General features: G+C 40.9%; 2 protein-coding genes across 9 annotated transcripts in view; both read left to right on the forward strand.

Moving 5' to 3' along the window:
• The window catches only part of ATG7 (autophagy related 7), a 232,123-nt gene that overhangs the window by 173,358 nt on the left and 34,868 nt on the right, over positions 1-23,897 (forward strand). For 6 of the 8 annotated variants that reach the window (XM_027587378.1, XM_027587380.1, XM_027587381.1 and 3 more), the window contains one exon: positions 18,560-18,646. The exons of the other annotated variants lie outside the window; for them this stretch is intronic. In XM_027587378.1, the coding sequence (XP_027443179.1) occupies positions 18,560-18,607 (48 nt within the window). In that variant the 3' untranslated portion in view covers positions 18,608-18,646. Of the gene's footprint in view, positions 1-18,559; positions 18,647-23,897 lie in introns of those variants that run through there. 8 annotated transcript variants of the gene reach the window in all.
• LOC113917556 (pancreatic progenitor cell differentiation and proliferation factor-like) lies at positions 5,778-6,736 on the forward strand. Its single transcript, XM_035728630.1, has 2 exons — positions 5,778-5,821; positions 6,256-6,736. Exons 1-2 carry the CDS (start codon positions 5,778-5,780, stop codon positions 6,734-6,736), a joined length of 525 nt encoding a protein of 174 aa, XP_035584523.1.

Genomic DNA, 23,897 nt, shown 5'->3' on the forward strand with positions numbered 1-23,897 from the left:
GGCTCAATCCCAGGACCCTGGGATCATGACCTGAGCCGAAGGCAGACGCTTAACGACTGAGCTCACCAGGTGCCCCTAGAGTGTTTTATTGATGACATATTTAAAAACCTATCCATTCTTCTGTTGCAAAACATTTGTTTCCAAGCTTTTGATACAAATAATGCCCCAACAAACATCCTTGCACTTATTCCTTGTGCACACAGTACCCGCCTATCCTCACTATTGCCATATCCCTCACTGATCCACAGACTGAACAAATGGTTCTGTTTCAGAAATTCATGATTCATAGAAGTGGGTGTTTATCTGAGAGACAGCACTTTGGTTTACCTCAGGGTTTTTAATTTGGAGAGTGGTGCATTAAGACACCTGGGAATTTTTATTTTCCCTTTAAAGTAAACTCAGGTCTTTACCTCAGACCTACTGAGGTTGAAATGTCTTTGCGGGGAAGAAAAGCTCCTCTTAGGGAAGCTCCTAATGACTGAGGCCATCCACTGATATACTACCCTGCTGTACTTCAGCAGGCTACGTGCCCTTGGACACATCTCACTAGACTCTGGTCATGGCCCTCTAGAAAGTGGGCAGACCCTGTGAGAGGAAATGACCTTTCAGCAGAGTACCCACTGTGAACATCAGACACCACTGTGGTGCAGTCCTGGCCTGCTGGTGATACCATTTGACTTCTACCCATCTCATCCCTTCTAGGCACCTGTCTTTATGGCAGGTCAGCTGATGTTTGTATTTCTTCTGTGTTAGAAAAGGGTCATCCTCTGTAACCCCAGATACGGAAGCAATCACTTATTCCAGTATCAAGCTAGGTATAGGGGTTATAGCCCTGCCTTCAGTAAAATTGTGTTCTGGTGCTAGAGGCTTCAGGCCTATGCATTTATAATTACACCAGAAATAGGATAAAGGCCAATCGATATGTACAGGGGAAGGGTAGAGAGTGTCAAAGAGGGAAATGATTCCAGTTTGGGGACAGGGAAGATTTCATGGAAGAGAGTCCATTTCAGCTTTATCTAAAAGCGCTAACAGAGAAGATGAACAATGAGAACAGTAGGTTCAAAGGCACAAATGTTGCCTTTTGCAGGTAACAGATGGGTAGGGTGCATGTGGGGATGGTGCAGAGAGGTGAAGCTTGAAAGGTGGGAAGGTAGGTGGGTTGAGGCTGGGCTGGGGAGCATTTTGGAATGGACTTCATCCTGATGAATTGAGGAACACATAGAATCATGTTAAGCAGAGAAGAGACACAGTAGGGACTGTTAGAAAAATGCCTTTGGCAGCCAGGAAAGACATGAATTGGAAAGGGACAGCTGGCGGCCTGAGCAGGAGACAGGAGGAGGCAGTAGCAATAGAAAAAAGGAAGGAAAGGATAAATTTGAAGGCAGCTACTCGGTCAGGAATGACCAAAATGCAGATTGGTGGACAGAGGGCAGCTTTTGTTACTTACTCTTTATCTATTTATAAATACTCCTCTATATCTATTTATACTCATTTTGTCAAACTGAGGTCGGACCAGAGGTAAATAGCAGAAGTATCAATACTTAGGGCTATGAAAACAAGAGACACCAATATGGAGTATAATGTGGAAGTAATTGCATAAACATCTAAATAAGGACAAGAGTTTGAGGCATATGAAAGCCATGAGTATCCATTAAAATTAGAGTCATCCCACATGCCTTAACTCTTGTGTGTTGATTTCTACACATGCTCAAGTCAAGAAAGGGGGCAAGTCTTCTGCATTTGGAACCAGGGAGCCAGCATTTAGTGTCCCTGCCCTGCCTGTTGACTATCTGTGAGACCTTGTGCAGGCCACTTGACCTTTCTAAGACTGCAGTCCCTTCCAGGTAAAACAGGATTTGTTTACTGCCCCAGGATCCCTTCCACAGCTAACGTCCTCCAGTCTCTTTTTCAATCCTGACTGTCCTGGCCCTGGACAGGCCCTGTTAGCTTTTAGAGATTAATTCTAGTTTCTCTTGTGACTTCTTGGACCTATGGGTTACTTAGACTTATGTTGCTTGATTTCCAGTCATTTGGAGATTTCTCTCATCTTTCTGTTTCTGCACTTTAGCTCATTTCCATAGTGGTCAGAAAACATAATTTTAATCCTTTGAAATTTGTTGAGATCTACTTGATGACTAAGAATATAATCTATTTTGGTAAATGTGCCATGTGTACTTGAAAAGAATCTCTATTCTGCAGTTGTTGCATATACTGTTCTATGTATGTCTGTTAAATTGAGTTGATTAGTCATGTTCAAATCTTCTATATCCTTACTGATACAGTGTTAGTGAGAGAAGTGTGTTAAAATCTCTAGTGATAACTATAGATTTGTCTGTTCCTTCTTTTTATCCTCAGCTTTGTTTTATTTCTTTTAAAGCTAAGTTATTTGATGCATAAATGTTTAGGACATTTATCTTTCTGTTGCATTGACCCTTTTATCATTGTGAAATGTCTCTATTTCTCATGATACGTGTTACTTTAATATTTATTTATCTCATATTGACATAACAAAAACTTTCTTTTTGTTATTTGCATGGTATAAATCATTTATTTTCAACCTGTTGAAAAGCGAATTGCTGGGGTTTTTTAGTTGCATCTGGGGTTTTGGGTTTTTTTTAGTTGTATCTCTGTTTTTTAAATTCCAATCTGATAGTTTCTGTCTTTTAATTAGATTGTTTATGCCACTTACATATAATTACTGATTTAGTTAAGTTTAATTCTCTTGTCATTTGTTTTGTATTTATCTGCTCTGTTTTTTCCTCCTTCATTCCCTTTTCTTTAACTTTATTTTATTTATTTTTTTAAACATCTTTCATTTTTTAATTTTTTTAATTTCTTTTTTAAAATATTTTATTTATTCATTTGAGACACAGATACAGGAAGAGAGAGAGAGCGAGCATGAGCAGGGGGAGAGGAAGAAGCAGGCTCCCCGCTGAGCCAGGAGCCTGACGTGGGGCTCAATCCCAGGACCCCGGGATCATGACCTGAGCCAAAGGCAGATGCTTAACCATCTGAGCCACCCAGACGCCCCTATTCTTTTTTTTTTTTTTTTAAGTCAGTTCTACCCCAATGTGGGGCTTGAGCTCTTTAGTGGTTACTATAGAAATTTCCAAATTAATCTATTACAGTTTACCTCAGCATTGCCCGAGCAAGCAGGAAACTTAAAGTGTATTCTGTATTCCCCTTGCCAACATTTTTGTTACACTTGCCATATATTTTATTTCTACTAAGTGATAAACCCCACAAGGCATTATTATCACTATTGTTTTTAATGGTCAGTAGTCTCTGTATTTATCCATATGTTTACATTTTGGAGCAACTGATTCCTTCTTAAAATTGTATACATCCATATCAGAGCATTTGCCCTTGAGCCTGAAGAACATCCTGTCTTAGATTCATCATACCCTTTGGTATTACTCATAGGGCAATTCTCTACAAGAAATGAACACTCATTTGTTTTATTTTTCTGAGAGCATCCTTACTGCACACTTCTTTCTAAAGGGCATCCTCCTTGGGTATAGAATTTTTAGTTGACTTTTTTTTTCTTCAGACCTTTTAAAATCTTTTACTTCGTGAATTTTTCTGTGTGTGTGTAATTTTTCTTAAGTCAACATTCTTTTTTTTTTAATTCCAGTATAGTTAACATACAGTGTTATATTAGTTTCAGGCATACAATAGAGGGATTCGACAGTTCTATACAACTATACATGACTCAGTGCTCATCATGATAATAAGTGTTCTCTTAATCCCCCTCACCTATTTCATCCATCCCCCCACCCACTGCCCCTCTGGTGACCATCAGTTTTCTGTAGAGTCTGTTTTTTGTCTCTTTTTTTCTTTGGTTTCTTAAATTTCACATATGAGTAAAATCATATGGTATTTGTCTTTCTCTGACTTACTTGACTTAGCCTTATACTGTCTAGGTCCATCCACATTGTCTCAAATGGCAAGATTTCATTCTTTTTTAAGGCTGAGTAATATTCCTGTGTGTGTGCACACGCGTGCACACGTGCGTGCGTGTGTGTGTGTATACCACATCTTCTTTATCCGTGCATCTATCAGTGAACACTTAGGCTGCTTCCATAATTTGGCTATTGTAAATAATGCTGCTATAAACATAGGGGTACATTTGTCCCTTCAAATTAGTGTTTTTATACTCTTTAGGTAATACCTATTAGTGGAATTACTGGATGATATGGTAATTCTATTTTTAATTTTTTGAGGAACTTCCTAACTGTTTTCCACAGTGGCTTTACCAATTTACATTCCCACCAGCAGTGCAAGAGGGTTCCTTTTACTCCACATCCTTGCCAACATTTGTTGTTTCTTGTGTTTTTGATTTTAGCCATTCTGACAGGTATGAGGTGATATCTTATTGTGGTTTTGATTTGCATTTCCCTAATGATGAGTGATGTTGAACGTCTTTTCATGTGTCTGTTGGCCATCTGGATATCTTCTTTGGAGAAATGTCCATTGATGTCTTCTGCCCCTTTTTAATTGGATTATTTGGTTTTTTTTGGTGTTGGGTTATATAAATTCTTTATATATTTTGGATACTAACCCTTTATGGAATGTGTCATTTGCAAATATCTTCTCCCTTTTGGTAGGTTGCCTTTTAGTTTTGTTGATTGTTTCCTTCAATGTGCAGAAGCTTTTCATTTTGATGTATTCCTGATAGTTTCTTATTGCTTTTATTTCCCTTGCCTCAGGAGACATATCTAGAAAAATGTTGCTATGTCGCATGTTGGAGAGCTTATTGCCTGTGCTCTCTTCTAGGATTTTTATGGTTTCAGGTCTCACATTTAGGTCCTTAATCCATTTTTGAGTTAATTTTTGTGTATAGCGTAAGAAAGTGGTCCAGTTTCATTCGTTTGCATGTAGCTGTCTAGTTTGCCCAACACCATTTGTTGAAGAGGCCGTCTTTTTCCCATTGTATATTCTTGCCTCCTTTGTCGAAGATTAATTGACCATATAAATGTGGGTGTATTTCTGGGCTCTCCATTCTTTTTCATTGATCTGTGTGTCAGTTTTTGTGCCAGTAACATACTTCTGATTACCACAGCTTTGTAGTATTTCTTGAAATCTGGGATTCTAATACCTCCAGTTTTGTTCTTTTTTTCCTTTTTCAAGATTGGTTTGGCTATTTGGGGTCTTTCGTGATTCCATACAACTTTTAGGATTATTTGCTCCAGTTCTGTGAAAAATGCTGTTGATATTTTGATAGGGATTGCATTAAATCTGTAGATTGCTTTGGGTAGTATGAACATTTTAACAGTATTTGTTCTTCCAGTCCATGTGTGTGGAGTATCTTTCCACTTGCTTGTGTCATCTGGAATTTCTTTCATCAGCATTTTATAGTTTTCAGGGTACAGGTCTTTCACCTCCTTGGTTAAGTTTATTCCCACGTATTTTATTATTTTTGGTGTAGTTTTAAATGTTCTTAATTTCTCCTTCTGCTACTTCATTGTTAGTGTACAGAAATGCAATTGATTTCTGTATATTAATTTTGTATTCTGTGACCTTACTGAATTCATTTATCAGTTATAGTAGTTTTTTTGGTGGAGTCTTGAGGGATTTCTATATATATTATCATGTCATCTGCAAATAGTGGAAGTTTTACCTTTTCCTTACCAATTTGGATGCCTTTTATTTATTTCTCTTGTCTGATTGCCGTGGTTAGGACTTCCAGGACTATGTTAAGTAAAAAGGATGAGAGTGGACATCCTTGTGTTGTTCCTAACCTTTGGGGGAATGTTCTCAGTTTTTTCCCATTAAGGATGATTAGCTTCGAGTTTTTCCTAGATGGCCTGTATTATGTGAGGTTTGTTCCTTCTAAACCTACTTTGTTGAGGGTTTTTATCATGAATGGGTGTTGCACTTTGTCAGATGCTTTTTTTTTTTTTTGCACCTATTGAAATGATCATATGGTTTTTATCCTTTCTCATTTATGTGATTTATCACATTGATTGATTTGTGAATATTGAACCACTCTTGCATCCATGGAATAAATCCCACTGATCATGGTGAATGATTTTTATTAGTGTATTGTTGGGTTCGGTTTGCTAATACTTGTCTGCATTTATGTTCGTCAGAGATATTGGCCTGTAGTTCTTTTTGTTTGTAGTATCTTCATCTGGTTTTTGTATTAGGATAATGTTGGCCTCAGAGAATGAATTTGGAAACTTCTCTTCCTCTTCTGTTTTTTGGGAATAGTTTGAGAAAAATAGGTATTAATTCTTCTTTAAATGTTGTTAGAGACCCTGCCTGTGCCTTGGTCACCGAGTGGCCTTCGTCATTCTCCTCTGCAAATGCTCCATGGCCTAGTGTCCCCATCCCTGCCACCTGTGATCACAGGCCGAGGCCCTCCAGGGGTCACCACCAACCCACAAGCAACAGTTTGGCAGCCATCCCCTCCAGTGGCTCACTTGTGGCCACCCACAACTATTACCGGCACTGCCTGGGTTCCACTTCCAGTAACAGCTCTTGCAGAAGTACAGAGTATCTTGGGGAAGCCATCCCCCACCACCCCAGTCTCCCGAAAGCCCACCTGGGTCACTGGTGGGCAAGCTTCTTTTTGGGGCAGTCCACTCTCCCGTTCATGCCTACGGTGTTGGAGTCCCCAGAATGCTCAGAATCTCCCCAGGCCTCCAGTGACACTGTCACCTGTGACTTGGCTCTGGAAGCCATGAGGAAGCAGCCTGGTGGCCAGCCTAGCAAAGCCAACACCAGGCCCTGATCCTTAGTGGCCACCACAACCTCCTATGCTTCAGGAGGCACTAGGCTCATGAGAGCCATTCCTCCCCCACCCCACCCCTCCATGTAGACTAGGCAGGCTGCAGCAAACAGAAGCACTTGGGTTCTTTTATATCAAAACAGCAAAACACCAAAAGGAAGTTGAGAAAGCTCCACTCTTACTATCCATGCCATATGCAAACTTTCCTGATGCCCTGTAACCATGTGCCTTATACGAGGTAGAAAATAAACTCTAAGCCAGTAAAAAAGAAAAAAAAAAAGATTTGATAGAATTCACCTATGAAGCTCTCTGGTGCTGGACTTTGTTGGGAATTTTTTTTTTTGTTACTGATTCAATTTTATTCCTGGTAATCGATCTGTTCAAATTTTCTATTTCTTCTTGATTCGGGAGAGTTATATGTTTCTTCCTGATTAGGAGGTTATATGTTTCTAGGAATTTATCCATTTCTTCTAGTTTGTCCAATTTGTTGTCATATAGGTTTTCATAATATTCTTTTATAACCCTTTGTATTTCTGTGATATTGGTTGTTATTTCTCCTCTTTCATTTCTGATTTTGTTTGAGTCCTCTCTCTTTTTTTAAATAAGTCTGGCTAAAGGTTTATCAATTTTGTTGATCTTTTCAAAGAACCAGCTACTGGTTTCATTGATCTGTTCTGTTGGGGTTTTTTTTTAATTCTATTTCACTTATTTCTACTTTAATCTTTATTATTTCCTTCCTTCTACTGGTTTTGGGTTTTGTTTGTTCTTTTTCTAGCTCTTTTAGGGGTAGAGTTAGGTTGTTAATGTTTGAGATTTTTCTTGCTTCTTGAGGTAGGCCTGCGTTGTTATAAGCATCCCTCTTAGAACCACTTTTGCTGCATCCCAAAGATTTTGGACCATTGTGTTTTCATTTTCATTTGTCTCCTTATGTAATTTTGATGTCCTCTTTGATTTCTTGGTTGAGCCATTCGTTGTTTAGGAGCATGTTTTTAACCTCCATCAACATTCATTCTTATTGTTGTTTCCTGGAGGATAATGTGTCCTTTCCCCGCCCCCTACCTCACCATGGCTACTTTTAAGATTTTCTCTTTATCTTTGCTTTTTATCAATTTGTGATTACCTAGGTTTGGTTCTGTTTATTGTCTTGCCTGAGGATCACTGAGCTTCTTGAATCTGTGGGGTAGATATGTTTCCTCAGATTTTGAATATTATTTGCCATTTTTTCCAAATTTGTCTTCTTTTCCATTCTTTCTTTTTCTACCTAATGTGAGTCTCATTTCATGCATGTTAGATCATCTGACTATGGCTCTATATTACTTTCTGTTTTGCTTTTTCTGTTTTTTTTTCTCTTTGTGCTTTATTTTGGATATATAACATTGACCTATCTACTGGCTCATTAATCCTGTCTGCTGCATATCTACTCCACTGTTGAACCCATCCAGTGAGTTCTTAATCTCTGATACTGTTTTTGGAAGTTCTGGGAAGTTTTTTGGATTTTTTATTTTTGTGGCTTCTAAGTTCAAATATTCTATTTTTTCATCTGGTTTTTCTATCTCTTTTCTTTTGACTATATTAATCAGTTATTTTGGAGTCTTTGCTAAGTCAAATATCTGGATCAACTCTGCTTTTAATCACTGTTTTATCTCTTGATAATTGGTGCCTTTTACAGTTTTCAGGGGGTGGGGGGCAATATTTAGTAAATATTTATTATATGCCAGACACTGTAAATGCTAGATTTACTCTAGACTATCTTATAGTATTCTATAGCGTCTTTAAATTTGTTCAGTCAGCTAAGTTACTAGAAGGCCTTATTTAGGGAAGATCTGTTTTAGGGTCCCCTTACTGCTAAGTATGATTGATAATCTTATGGATGGCTTTTCTGAGTTATAAGTCGATGTTTGGTGTGTTCACCTATGTCTTCCACTCTCCCGTCGCCCCAAATCCCACATCTTTCCAATATCGTTTAATACCTGGCATTTCCACTCAGTCTCAGCCTCATAGCACATACTTTCTCCCAGACTTTTAGGAGTCTCAGCCACCACGCAGTAGCCCAAGAGTTAGCCAAGGATCCAAGGGCAATTTCCATGTAGATTTCTGGGTTCCCTCCCTCACATTCAACCGTCTCTACCACCCTGCTCCCCAAATTTCAGCCACCTTAGCAGCATCGAACTTTTATTTCTGCCTCATCCTCTATCAAAACAATTGCTCCCTGCTTGAGTTTCTGTGTTGGTTGCTCTCTGAGCCGGGTAACTGTTATTTTATATATTTTGTCAAGTTTTTATTGTTTATGGCAAGAAAGTGAGTCTGATACCATCTACTTTATCATAGAACTGGAAGCTAACATTTTGCTATCTTGGTTTCAGTTACATTTTTGAAGACACTCATTTTAAAAAGCACAATTTATGGATAATTTTTAAGTTTATTTCGTGGTAATTTTGTTAATCAGTACTGTTTCCCAACATTATTATTTAGATGGAAAATGACTATAAGCCGCATCTTTATTAATGTATGAATGTTTCAGTTGGCCTATTCAGCTTTGGTGCTCACTATATTAAGAGATAGCTTCTTTGGCATTTGCGTAGTTTGAAAATCGTCTAGTGTTGAGAGTCTGCTCTGGCTTGACCCTATTTTCCTGGTAAGCATAGTCCCAGTAACAGCACATCTTGGCAAAAGTGACCTGTTGTCCTGGGTGACCCCCAAAATGGCAGTCACTAGAGTTTAATTCCTTTGGCCTTAAGTTTTATCTCCTGTGAAAATTCAGCCACTTCAGGGGAAGAATGGCAGAGTAGGTTGTATTAGTCATTCACACGAAAACAATTTCTCAGATCCCTTCTTATAGAGCTGATTTATTAGTAGCTGGGGAGAAGCTTTTGTGGTTACTCCTTGGTGTCTGAGGCAGTGAACAGGGCCATACAAGGTGAGAAAATGTACATAAAATAGAAGGGATAAAAAAGATAAATCTTTTCATTGTTTTAATCCTCCCCCCAAAAGCTAGGCTCCTTCAGTTTTTTATCTGTTTCCTGAAGAAGTTCTTCATACAATATGATAGGAGCTATAGCAATAAAGCAAAGTCTAAAAGGATACAAAAAGGCTGATAATACAGAGTAAAATCTAGAGTGATTAAGGTAGGTTGAGGGATGCTAGAAATTGGCGACATTGGTTTCTTCCTAGGAGGGCTTTTGGATGGCTGGGCATTAAGGATGGGAGAGAGACTACATTATATAATCTTTTTTCCTCCAGAAGCTTGAACCATGTGAATGTGTTACTCAAAAGAAAAAGAAAGAAAGAAAGAAAAGAAAAGATCATGTTTATTTGTTATCCTTCCTATGACACCCTGAGAGTAAAGGGATATTTTTTAACTCTCAAAGATAATAAGAACAGGAGAGCAAACAGTGGCAACAAAAAAATTGGAATCTAGAAAGATGGTGCTATAGCCTGAATGTTTGTGTCCCACTAAAATTCATAAACTAATCCCCATTGTGATGGTATTTGGAGGTGTGGGGCCTTTGGGAGGTGACTAGGTCATGGCGGTGGACTGCTCATGAATGGGATTAGTGGCCTTATGAAAGGGACCCCAAAGAACTCCTTGGTCTTCCACATGGGAGGACACAGTGAGAAGATAGTCATCTGTGAACTAGGAAGCAGCTTCTCACCAGACACCATTGTCTGCTTGCACTTTGATCTTGAACTTCCCAGCCTCCAGAACTGTGAGAAATAAATGTTTGTTCTTTAAATTACCCAGCCTGTTGTGTTTTCGATATAGCAGTCCAAACTAAGAGAGACGGACAGAAAGAAAGTCAAATTCTAAACCAGCCAGTAGAGAAAGCCAAGAGTTTCCACAGAGCTACCTGAAGACTTGAGAATTGGGGACAGTAGATGCATCTGAAGGTGGGAAGTAAATATGAGACTTAAAACAGAAGGGTTGGTTGAATGTCTTAAGAGGCAATTAAATCCTTAGCCTCTCATGCTAGCTTTGCACAATAGGACAACTGCCTACCCAGCTCCAGGTAGGAAACTGAAGTTTACTTACTGGTGAGAGTAAAACAGAGTTTCTGGACAAGGACATATCAGAGTTGAAAGTAGGATGTATAGCACTGAAAACATAGGATTGAACGAATGTTTACATATCAAATACAGAGAGATCAGACCTCCCCACATGGGCTCCCACAACACAGATCATCAAGCTTAAATACTTTCCAGACAGGAAAGAGGATGCTCCATCTCCAGGGAATCTGCCCAACCCCAAAGAGAAAATGTCAGGAGCTCAGTGATATGATGGCTCAGCCAGATGACCCTACAGTGAAGTCCACAGTAGACCTCAAACAACTTCTGAGTAACTCCTTAAATAGGAGCAGAAACCAAGAATTTCCAGGCATCTAACTTAAAGACAGAGACTAAACTAAATTTGAAGGAAACAGACTATGTCAAGAGATGAAAATTTTAGATACTCCAAAAAATTGCTCTATTATTTATATTCTCATTGAGACAAAAGATTATATTCATAAAACAAGAACAAAGGGCCATGAAAAGGGATATTCAGTTAATGAAAAAGAACTCTCAGGGGCGCCTGTGTGGCTCAGACAGTTAAGTCTGCCTTTGGCTCGGGTCATGATCCCAGGGTCCTGGGATTGAGCCCCACATCGGGCTCCCTGCTCAGCAAGGAGTCTGCTTCTCCCTCTGCATGCCGCTCCCCCTGCTTGTGCTCTCTCTCTCTCTGTCAAATAAAAAATAAAAAATCTTTAAAAAAAAAAACTCTCAGAAATTAAAAATATAGTAAGTTTGAAATTCAGCAGAAGGAGTAGACTATGAAATTCAGAATATCTTCCAGAAATTAAAACAAAAGGACAAAAAAATGAAAAATAGGGTATAATGGATAAGCAAATTATGAATCGGGGTAGGAATGCCAACATCCAGATGATAGAAGTTGCAGAAAGAAAGAGAAAACACACTGGAAAAAATAAAGAAAGAATTAAGGAAACTTTCCCAAAATTGAAAGACTCAAGACTGTAGATTGGAAGGGTCTACTAACTGGCCAGAGCAGTGAATGACAATAGACCAACACCAAGGCCCATCATGATGAAATTTCAGAACAGTGGGGTCAAAAAATAACTACCACTTAAAGAGAAGAAAAAATAGGGTCATACACAAAGAATCAAAATCAGAATGGTTTTCGACTTCTCAGTAACTATGCTAGAAACCAGAAGCCAATGAAACAATGCTTTCAAACCAGGAAGGAAAATTATTTCTAATCTACAATTCTGTATCCAAACTGTTAATTGAGTATGAAGCTAGAATAAAGATATTTTCAGATATGCAGGCTCTCCAAAAATCTACCTTTTATTCACCCTTTTTGAGGAAACCACTGAAGGATGAACTCTAGAAAAACAAAAATAAACCAAGAAAGAAGACATGGTAAATGGGAAAAGGTGGATGGTTGGCACACAGGAGGGAGACAGAGGAATCCTCGGGATGACCTGAAGCAATAAGGGCAACTACAACAGATTGGATCAGGGCAGAAGTCTCCAGCACAGATTTTGTTAAGGAAATGAAATTGTTTAAATACCTAATGTGTCTGAACATTTATTTAGGAGATTTAGACAATTGGCAGAAAGTTTGGGATTCAATTATGGATAAATATTTAAGAACAAAGTAAAACAAAAAAGACGATTGTTAACTCCCAGGAAAACAACCTTGTAGAAGAAATGAAAAGTAATCCTAGCATATTACACAGGCACCTTGATACAGCAATTAGATACTGATCTAAATGGAATTATAATTATGTTGACAAGTTGAAAGGAGGGGAAGGTAAGAGTTTATGATTGTGGGGGTGAGGGGGCTCTCAGTGGAAGACAGCTAAACCCTCATTTACCAAAATGGGAAATAGATACACAGTGCTTCAACCTGAGGGGGAAAAAATCATGAAATCAGGAAGTAACGATGTAGACATTAAAGATTTAGTACCCAATTCCTAATGGGGGAGGGGTCCCCCACACCCCGCAATTCTCTAACACCGGCTGGGTGTCCTACAGTTCAACTCAATTCTGACACTACCCAGAGATAATATCAGCTTGCATCAGTCCTACAAGACTGCCCTCCACTTCCGATGCCAGTTACAAGTCCATGTTATTACCCAACGGGCTATAAGTCAGAGGTTCCCATAACCCCCTCCTTGGGTTCAGTTAAGTTATTAGTGGCTCACAGAACTCTGGAAATCATCTTACTAGATTACTGAATTATTACAAAGGATATTAAAAGATGCGAATCAGTAGCCAGATGAAGAGATAATAAGGTGAGGACCCGAACAAAGGAACTCTGTCCTTGTGGAGTTCGGGGCTCAGCACAGTGGTACATGGGAGTGTTCTAGTTCACCAACCTGGAGGGTCTCTGAACCTCATCCTTTTGAGTTTTTAATGGAGCTTTCATTACATAGGCATAATTGATTATATCTTTGGCTGTTGGTGACTGATTCAACCTCCATTGCCTCCTCTCTCCTCTCCAGAAATCAGGGGGTGGGACTACCGGTAGTCCAGAGCATTCAAAATGCTGGAAAGAAAGCACATGGTGGGGTGGTGGTAAGATCTGGAATTGACTTCTGGCTATACTATCTGTGTGACTTCAGCAAAGTCACCTAACCTCTTTGAGAATAAGATAGGGGCAATAATAATCACAGGGTGATAATAGATATCAGGCAAAATAATGTATATGGGAATGCCTTGTAACTAGAAAATTCCTATTACAATTCTTGGTTTTAATTAGTGAGTTTTTTTTTCTTCTTTATGTGTTGACTTTGTACAAATATACCTTCTATCCCTGGTATATTATTATTATTATTGACTCTAGGAAGTGTTGTGTATTAGTTAAGGTATAGGATGAAGTGCTATAACAGGGAGACCCAAAAATATGGCAGTTCAAACAAGACAGAAATCTGTTTCTCTTTCATATAAAAATCTAGAGCTGTGCTATTCAATATGGTAACCACTAGGTACTTGTGGCTATTTACATTTAAATCAAGTATAGTTAAATAAAATTTAAAATTCAGTTCCTCATTTGTACTGGCCACATCTCAAGCACTTAAAAGCCACTTGACTAGAGGCTATTGTATTGAACAACATATATAGAACATTTTCATCATCCCAGAAAGTTTTGTGGGCAGCCCTGATCTAGAGGAGTGGTCCAGAACTTCAAGGGTCACTCTGCTCTACAGAGTCATCCACAGACCTGAGTTTCATAAATATTACTAGTCCGCCACCCCCTAGGTAAGACTTTATAATGTTTTTTTGGTGCCATCAATCCCTTTGGCACTATGACAAAGCCTACAGACTACTTCATAGAGTAATATTTTTAAATGTCTAAGATAAAACACATAGAATTACAATGGAAATTAATTATGTTTAAATATAATTGTCAAAGTATAAAAAAATAAAATGAACTCATGCTATAATAATATGTGCTTTATTGATACAAGTAATGATCTAGTGGCAATTCTAACAGCTATTGTCATTTCAAAGTATTGATAAGTGTATGTGATTTTTCAAGATAATCCATAACAAATATAATGTGATATGAAAATATCTATAATTTCAGTTGGTAACAGTCATAGATATGGCAAATACCACTTATGGTTTGTTCCCTACATGATAACTGAAGGAAATGCTAAATTTCAGATAGAGGTTAGTGAAAAGAAAGTTACATAGTTTTCTTCCCATCCAAGTTTACAGGACCAGTATTTCTATTTATGGACCTCTTGCAGGGTCTGGACTCCAGGGTTAAGAAACCCTGCTGGGGGATGTCAAAGCTGATTTGGCAATGCCAAGTCCACCCTCTAGAATGTGGAAAGGGGAGGGTAAGTGATTTCTCTTTTAAAAGACATTACTTGGAAGTTGATCCCATCCCATTGTTCAGCAGGCAGTCACATGACCACCTGTAGTATAAGGCAGGCTGGGAAATGTAGTCTTCAAGGCAGCCCCGTATGTTGCTATTAAAAAGCTGGAAGGAGGGGCGCCTGGGTGGCTCAGTTGGTTAAATGACTGCCTTCGGCTCAGGTCATGATCCTGGAGTCCGGGGATCGAGTCCCGCATCGGGCTCCCTGCTCGGCGGGGAGTCCACTTCTCCCTCTGACCCTCCCCCCTCTCATGCTCTCTCTCTCTATCTCATTCTCTCTCTCAAGTAAATAAATAAAATCTTTAAAAAAGAAAAAAAAGCTGGAAGGAATTCTGCCAGTAAAAGGAAGGGAAGAAGTGATATTAGGATAAATCGCAGTCTCTGCTGCCACAGCTTCATTCATCACTATGGAATTGAAACAAAAAAATGTGTTTCTGTTATTCAAAAATGTCTGTTTATTCTCTGACATTTTGTGCACTTTCAGATCTGAGTCAGAAATGCCAGGGAGAGTTTCACTCTTACTAGCTATGGACAGGCTCCCCCAGTGTTACCAGTTCCTGAGGTGTATAGTGTCTAAGGGATATAGCAATTTTGAGCTAGTATTTCCCAATTCTGTGCATATGCCTGTAATCACTGGCAACATTGTTATTAGCTCAGAGACAACAGTCTTATCCATGTCAGAGTGTGTTTGTACCTTGCTCAAAGCAGACTCAGTATGCCATGATCTGTACTGAGAGAACCAATAACAAATTAGATATCTAGTCCTGTCACCAGTGACCAGTAGTAGTCTATGTGCAAGAAAGCATAAAAAGTAGGAGGCAAGCTTTTTCCAAACAGACAAATCCCTTGAGCAAATGCCCTTTAAAGTTTAAAATAACAACTCCTTCAGTTGTACATACAGCCTTTAAATTTTCAGAGAGCTTTAAGTACCTTAACTCTTCTCATTTTATTAGGTACCCAGATCGTGGGGGTTTTTCATTTTTCATTTTTTTTAAGTTAAATAAATAACAATTTCGACACAGCACCACATGGCCGACAGCTTTTAGCTTATAAAAGAAGAGTTGAAAAGGCATACTTACAGGCGAACTCTGTTGGCTTCTGGCAGGAGGGAGACAGAGCTGGTCCAAGCCCAGACAGCACTTAAAGGGCCAGGCAGTCCCTCACGCACACCTCTCATCTCCATCCCAGGGAATGTTTTCTGATGAAACGTGAATGCTCAGTGTTATTTTCTTTAAAGTCCCAGATTGTGAGCTCCCAAGGAGCAGACACTGGAAGTCTTCCTAGCCCCCACAAAGCCTGGTGCAATTCCCTGTACATCACACGCACTAGACATATATTTGCTGACAAATCGCTTCTACTTTATGAGCATTTATAATGGCCTTTTAAATAAGTGTGATTTTAAAGTTTGCTGAATGAAGAGTGGTTTTTATTTAGTCTTAGGGTTACCATCGTCTTATTTTTTTGGTCTCCCTTCCCCCCATCTCTAGTTTAAAAATGTGATTCACTAGGAAAATATGACTCCATTAATTGAATTAATTTTAGAGCCAACTTTTCAGGAACCTATCTATTTCTGTAAAGTGAGATCCACTTGCAAGTGTACCATTTGGTGCCAGCACTCAAATTTTCCCTGACTCAGTTACTCCAGCGGTGTTTCAAATATCCTCCCATAAATAAGGCAGCCAGTGCCCCATACTTGTGAGGATTATTTACAGGATCTTGTGATTCAGCCCAGGATCTGATAGTGATCTTGGTCGGGTGATATAAATAGGCTAGGATTTGCCAATGGCTATTTTTATAAGGGAAGCTTTCTAAGTTGATTTCTTTGAACCCAGAATGACTTTCTCCCCCCGGCTTCCCCTGTTTTCCTCTTCCACTGGGGAGATGCTCTCTTCTGTGGGCCTGTCTTTCCACCTCCCCCAGCCAGCTGGGGTCTGCAGAAATCAGAAGAAGATATGTGCCTGACACAGAGTTGCCTGAAATCCTATATCTTCACCCCCTTTCAGTATCATCTTTCTTTCATCCGGCCTGAGAATGGCACCCACCCCGCCCATCAGGCCACAAGATCTCTGGGACTAGCCACCTTGTCTGAAATAGATACCCACCAGCTCTCAGGCAGAACAATTCCCTACATTCATACCTGAATGTATATTTTACAATATTACCTTTTGTTTGTCTTTGTAGACTCGCCCCTGCCCCAAGTTGGAAAAAAAAACAAAACAAAACCCAAATCCTGAGTTACTGCTGATGAACCAAACTGCCTCGTTTGAGGTAACCTCAACCCCATGTGTGACTGACACCCCTGCCCCAACTGATACAGACACTAGAGTGCCTGCTCAGGCCTTCCCCAGGGATGTCTTGGCCACAGGTCTCCAGAGCTCTCTTTCCTCCTAGTGGGGCACCACCCCCCCACACACACCCCCACACCCTCACCTCCCCACCCCTACCACACACGCACACGCACACACACACACTATGTGTGCGGTACAGTCAGGCAGGAGAGGCTTGCCTTGGGGCACTGCCCTTTCTTTGCATCCTTTCCCCAGGTTTTCATGCCGAAAACAGCACATTCTCAACATGAAGCAAAAATTGATCCTGCTCTTTTTCTTTTTCATCCTGTGTTTTTGACCGTGCTGTTCTTGGCAGTCAAACTTCCAGGCTTGGGGGTAGAATTGATAGCTTCAAGTGTAAGTTAAATTGGTTGGCAGCATGCCATGTGTAGCCTTAGCCCCCCTGGATAATTTACCAGCATCTGTGGCTTCACCCACCCAGTGGCCTTGAGTGTCTCCTTAACTTTACAACTGGCTTGCCTGTTGGAGCCCTGCCTCCACCCTTCCACCCCCCAGCCAGCTCTGAGGGCTGGAGCTCTTTCTCACTTCTTGGGCCAAGTCCTGGAAGTAAAAGAGATTGTTTCAATCTCTGAGTTCCACCGCAGGGTCAAGGGCCCCAGAGCCTGGTGCTGCAGTCTGGCCAAAGGGACCACAAAACCAGGTCACCAGTGATGTTCACTGATGCTCTGAGCTTTGGTTTTGCCTTTGCCTGGGATTAATGTCCCATCTCATAATAACAATGAAGATCAAATAAAATAAGGTATTATACTTGAAATGCTTGATGAAAGGTAGAGAGCATAACAACAGCAAAAATAAGAATAATAGGTACCATTTTATAGGCATCTGCTGTGTCCCAGGTACTTTGTTTAGTGCTTCATGGGAACTACCTCATTTAATCCTGACAACTACTCTTTAAAAGTATTAGTATGCCCATTTTACAGAAAGGAAAGTAAGGCTTAAAAAGATGAAGATATTTGTTAGAATCACATATCTAGAGAAAGTGGTAGTCAAAATTTGAGTCTGGCCAGGCTACCTTTAAGGCCCATGCTCTCATCTATTAAACAGAATATTTCCCTTCCCATTTCAGAATTGGTAAGAGAAACGTAATTAACTTCAAAGATGGGCATTTATAGTGTTTTGTTCAGGCTACCCATTTTACCTTCCATTTTCAGATCAACAAGCCATTTCCTGTGCTCAGGCCTTATTTCCAGAGCAGAAGGAACTCGGTGGTTTTCCCACTGGAAGAGGGAGACATGAAATGTGTCTGCCTGTTCCAGGAAATGCCACCTACTCTTGTCACCCACACTGTATCGCCCCAGTGCACTGACTATACTGTAGCCGACTCAGTGATGACTCTTGTGTAAGCCACTAGCTATCAAGATGACTAAGGCTCAGACAGCACTCACTGCATTTCTGTTTCTGTGGTTGACAGTGGATTGAGTAGGGCGTTTAGACCTGCATTGGCCGGGTGTGAGTTCATCAAGTCCCTGGCATAGCACATGGCTAGCCACAGAAGAATGAGGCATAAAAGGCTTGGTCCCTGTGTGGAGCCACCATCCTGTATCAGAGACAGGACAGGCATTGTGACTAATCAGTGTGCATGTATTTGGCATTCCAGAAGAAGTGCATCCATCAAGAGAATTCAGAAAAGGGAAGGCCTCCATGAAAGAGTTTGATCTGGATGCTGGCATGTATGGATAGAATGGTGAGAAGAGTGAAGAATGTTTGAAATATAAGAAACAGCCAGGAGTATCTGGTCAAGGTTTCAAAATGCTTCGTTCCTGGGGGGATTTGATATAAATTGGGTTTTCATCTTAATTCAAGAAAAGGCACATGGTAAAACTTGCCACTTTTCAGAGTGCTTATGTCTTGAGAAATGGTATGATTCTGTTCAACATGTCTTAAATGTATGGTTACAAGAGCAAGATGCTGTCCCATGGGCAATGAGGGAATCAAAAGTGAGTGAGATTATGTTGGTGGTTACACAGACATAGGTGTGTGTAAAACTCACAGAATTGTTCACCCCAAATGTAAATTTTTTTAATGTTTTAAGTGTGTAAGGTTAATCCTTCCTCTCAAACAGCTTACAGCTTAATGAAAGAAGATGGTAAACTGTCTTCCATGGTTAAGCCATGCATGTGACAACAGAGATTGAACAGAAGAACACTGTGGGGGCTTAAAGCCAGCACAGAGCATTGTTGTCTGTGGGAAACCCAAACCGTCCTGACAGTACGTGGCATATGCAGTGAGATCTCAGAGTGGGGAACTGTCAGAAGAAAGGCATGGGAGCAGGGAGGTGTGTTTGGGAACAGCTCTCATTCCCTTTGGTTTCATTTGGTTTTGGGTGTTTTTGTTTTGTTTTATTAAACATTTAATACATTAAACATAATTAAACATAATTCCTAAGCTGGTGTTTGTTGAGTACCAACTCTGTGCCAGCAGAGTGCTGAAGACCCCGAGCTGAGTCCCCATCTGCACCCCACCTCACCAGAGAACATACACAGATGGCAAAACAGCATATGAAAAGATGCTCCATATCATCTGTCATTGGGAGAATTGCAAATTAAAGCAACAATGAGATTCCACTACAGACCTGTTTAGATGGCCCAAATCCAAAACACTGATGACAACAAATGCTGGAAAGGATATGGAGCAACAGGAACCCTCATTCATTGCTGGTGGGAATGCAAAATGCTACAGCCACTTTGGAAGACAGTACAGCAGTTTCTTACAAAGCCAGACATGTTCTTACCATCCCTCGGGCAGTCATGCTCCTTGGTATTTACCCAAATGAGTTGGAAACTTATGTCCACACAAAAATCTGTACACAGATATTTATAGCAACTTTATTCGTAATTGCCAAAACTTGGAAGCACCCAGATGTCCTTCAGTAGGTGAATAAACTATGATATGTCCAGACAATGGAATATTATTCAGTGCTATAAAGAAATGAACTATCAAGCCATGAAAAGACATGGAGGAAACCTAAGTGCATATTACTAAGTGCAAGAAGCCAGTGTGCAGAGGCTACATACTAGGATTCCAACTAGATGACAGTCTGGGAAGGGAGTAACTACGGAGGCAGTAGTTATCACTGGTTCCCCAGGGCCAGTGGGGGAGGGGTGAGAGAACAAGAAGGCAGAGCACACAGGAGTTTTAGGGCAGTGGGGAAAAAACTCTGTCCCTGTTCTTAAGGATGTCTGGCCTAGCTGGGGGACACAGATGCCCAGATCAGAGGGAGGTGGAGGACACACCCAAAAGAAGCCATAGAAAGGAACTGGCTGGCCGTAGGCAGCTTCACTAGAGGCTTTCTAGGGGAAGAGCTACATCTAAGGTGTGACTAGAAAGAGCTGCAAATAGAAAGAAAGCAAGAATATTCCACAGAAACTGCACGTGGAAAGGCCCAGAGATGAGAGAGAGGAAGAGAAACCATCTGTGACCTGAGAGCGGCTCAGCAGAGCTGGGAGGGACGGGCAGGGAGGCTGAGGCACAGATGGGCCAGGTCATGCAAGGCTTGGTCAGGCACACGAGTACATGGAGATGTCATGTTGAGAGCTGTGGGGAGAACCACGGGGTTCTGAGCAGGATGACATGATCAGATAGATCCCTGCTTCAGAAGGATGGCCACAGGGCGGAGGACAGATTGCAGACGGTAGGCTGGCTCAAGCAGGACCGTGGCTTGGCTAAGAGCAGGCCAGAAAGAAGTGGATGAATTTGAGAAGGTGGAATCTGCAGGTGCTAGTGATTGGTTGGGTGGTGAGTGAGAGAGAGGAAGGACTCTGGTGCCTCCCTGGGCTCTGGTTCTGGCTTAGACAGCCAGCAGGGGTGGGAGCTGTGGCGGGGGGTGGGGGTGGGGGGGGTCCACAAAGAGGAGGATGAGGATCAGGGAGAGAAGGGTTGTGGAATAAGCCTAGAAAGGTGGATTAGAATGTGCTGTGCTTGCCAACTTGCAGACTGTGTGAGGGAAGCCCAGGGAAGGCACAGTCTCCTCACAAATCACTGTTTTGTTACTGCTCTTTTCTTTGATACATCAGACTTCAGCCAGACCCTGGCATATAGATGGACATCTGGGAATTGTTAGATTCTAGAATAAACATTTGACAGCCTTTGAATTCCCAAAGTGGCCCATACCCAAACTGACAATTGGGCTTGCTGAAGCCTGGAGAAAAAACTTGATATGAGCCTCAAAGCCAATGGAGTTAATTAAAAGAGAATAGCTTTTATTGAATTTTAACAGTTATTTCTTAAAGTATTGAATTTAAATGATGAGGTAAACAGTAGAAACAACCTTAATCTTTCTTGAGCCCAGTTTTCTCATCTGGTAAATGAAGGAAACAGACCTGTTGATCTCAAAGTTCCCTTCCAGCTCTGAAATTCTAACCTAATAAAATTTTTCATCAAGATTAAAAAAAAAAAACTCTGTGAATAAACACAGAGTATAGGGCTATCCCTTATTGAGCCTCAAACATTTTTTAATCCAAAATTTTAATGTTGAAACTCCAACTTGTCAGATTTCCCAGAGTGTAAATCCTCCGACCAGCGTGCTGTTATTGTTTGAAAATACTGTAACCTCTGAAGCTCTGACCGGGGGACGGGGGCGGGGGGGGGGGGGGGTGGAAGAAGGAAGGTGGGGAGAGGGAAAGTTCCATGTTTCCAGCAATGAATTTGCTGATACTAATGCTATGAAAACCTTACAACCATCTTGTGTCCTATAAGGAACCCAGGTGCAATCATAATCCACAGTTTCATTTGTCATAACTAACTTTACATACTTGTTTAATCCTCGTAGCTCTATGATGTGGGTAGGTTTAGTTTTCTTCCTCACTTTACAGATGAGGAAACTGAGGCAGAAAGCGGTAGAGTGAGTTGCCTGAGCTTACAGTTAGTGAATGGCAGACCCAGGATTCAAGTTAAGGCAGTGGGCTCCCCCCACTCTGTCTGCTGTTCTCATTGCAGTTATCATAGGTGTGGGGTGTTCCAGTTTCAAACATTGTCTCCCATGGTCTTCATCAACCAATAAATAAACTATGTGGATAAAAGCACTCTTTGGTTATCTAAACGACATATTCCACATGCCTATGGCCAGAAACAGCCACAGTATCTTGGTTCACATCTTTGTCCATGTTTTAGGCCTAGATCTTATAATAACCATCCGACTGTCTCACTTGTGAAGTTGAAGGCTTGCCAGGTTACCTGCAAGTGTTTTCCAAGGCTGTGAGTGTGGGCCAGCACATCTGCAGGAAAGTGTTGGAGTGAGGTAGGATTCAGGAATACCCTCTCTGCTTCCACTCAAGGCTGAGTGGAGATTTGGTTGCCAGGTATTTTTTTCTTGGTCCCCCTAATGCCCCCACACTGTTGCTGGTGAGAGAGGTCCTTGCCTCTTGCGGCTGCCATGTAGGCAGCTCAAGCATAAAGAAGTCATTCCTAATTATTACCACAGTAGCAGTGTCATGGGGAATGGCCAAGGCAAAGGGAACTATGCTTTTGCCTGAGAACAATAGGGGCCCAGCTCCTGCCGAGAACCTCAGATATAAATTGAGGGAATGCATAGAGGCAAGGTAAGTCCCGAAGAGAAGTGCCTTATACTCTTCAGGAACCTCAGGCCCCCACTACCTTTGCTTCAGGCTGAATAAGCACCCCGCTTACCAGGCTCTGCCTCCATCAAGCCCATCTCACATGGCCCATCTGGCCTAATTATAATCAGTAGCAGGAGCAGAAGTACCATTTTGTATTTTACAGTTTACAAAGTGCTTTAACTTGCACTGTCTCATTTGATCTTCACAACAAACCTGTGAAGCAGGTGATACATTTTACAGATGAAGAGGTCCAGAGTATAGTGGCACAGATGGCTCCTATGTCAAAGTCAGCAGAATTTCTCCTGTACCTTAAGAGAGAATGGGGGCATAAGGAAGTCTGTGTGTCCTTTCAGGGGTTCGTGGCAGTGATTGCTAACCTCTGATATACATCAGAATCACCTGGGAGAAGTTTAAAAAATAAAGATGCATGGACATTACCTCAGATATAACATAAGAGAATCCCCAAGTCTGGGTACCTGGCATACGAATTTTAGAAAAAGAAAAGCTCCACAGTCAATTCTGATGTGCGCCAAAGGTTGAAAAACACTTGCATTCAGAGTTCTTCTAAATGTACCAGAATAGTCTAAGTCTCATTCCCATCAAAGCAAAGCAAGTAAATATTCCCATGGAGAAAACAAATCTAAGATTTGGCCTCTGATCTCCAGAAATTTCTAATCTGGCTGGGATAAGACATGTACACAGGCAAAGACACTCAACACCATGACTCTGGTCTCCCGGTGTCTAAGACCCGAGTAGTCCGAGTATCAGAGCAATCCCACAAGAGAGGCGGTGGGAGGACATAGAAAGCAGGTTTGGGTCAGTGAGGTGATCAGTTTGGCCAGAGCAAATCATTCACATGAGCAAGATGTGGGAGATAAACCTTCTCATATAGGCCGAAGCCATATCATATAGGGCTTTCCCTGCCAGGCTGAGGAACTACAGATGAACCCTTGGCAGTGGATAGATTTGGAGGGTTTTAAAGCAGAATGTAATCAGACATGTTTTACAAACAATCCCCATTTTAATGATGAAGAAATAAATAGATGAGGGTAATTATTTCAGACCCCTTGCTTCCTTGGTGGAATAGATCTGGATAGTGAATCTCACTCAGATTTTGTTCTGATGATTGCAGTCAACCCTCCTTCTCAGTGCAGAGGGATACAATGCATACAAGCTGTCCTACGTTCATGCTCACAGTATTATTTACTCTCAATGAAGTCAGTTGGCTAGAGTTTTCATAAACCTTAACCATTTTTTGTTTCTCTCGCCACTTTCAGATAATGATACTTCATATTGGCATTTTAAGATGGATATAGTTTGGGGACCACATTCACACAGGCTGAGGCTGTGCTGGTCTTGGAGTGAGTAGTAGGAGGAGGG

Source organism: Zalophus californianus, chromosome 1 (assembly GCF_009762305.2).
Source record: "Zalophus californianus isolate mZalCal1 chromosome 1, mZalCal1.pri.v2, whole genome shotgun sequence".
Taxonomy (NCBI): domain Eukaryota; kingdom Metazoa; phylum Chordata; class Mammalia; order Carnivora; family Otariidae; genus Zalophus; species Zalophus californianus.

Bases quoted from the DNA above. Each gene is read 5' to 3' on its own strand.
- LOC113917556 (XM_035728630.1), top strand. From the start codon at position 5,778: ATGATTAGCTTCGAGTTTTTCCTAGATGGCCTGTATTATGTGAG. The intron at 5,822-6,255 runs GTTTGTTCCTTC...AAATGTTGTTAG, and splicing joins GATGGCCTGTATTATGTGAG to AGACCCTGCCTGTGCCTTGG.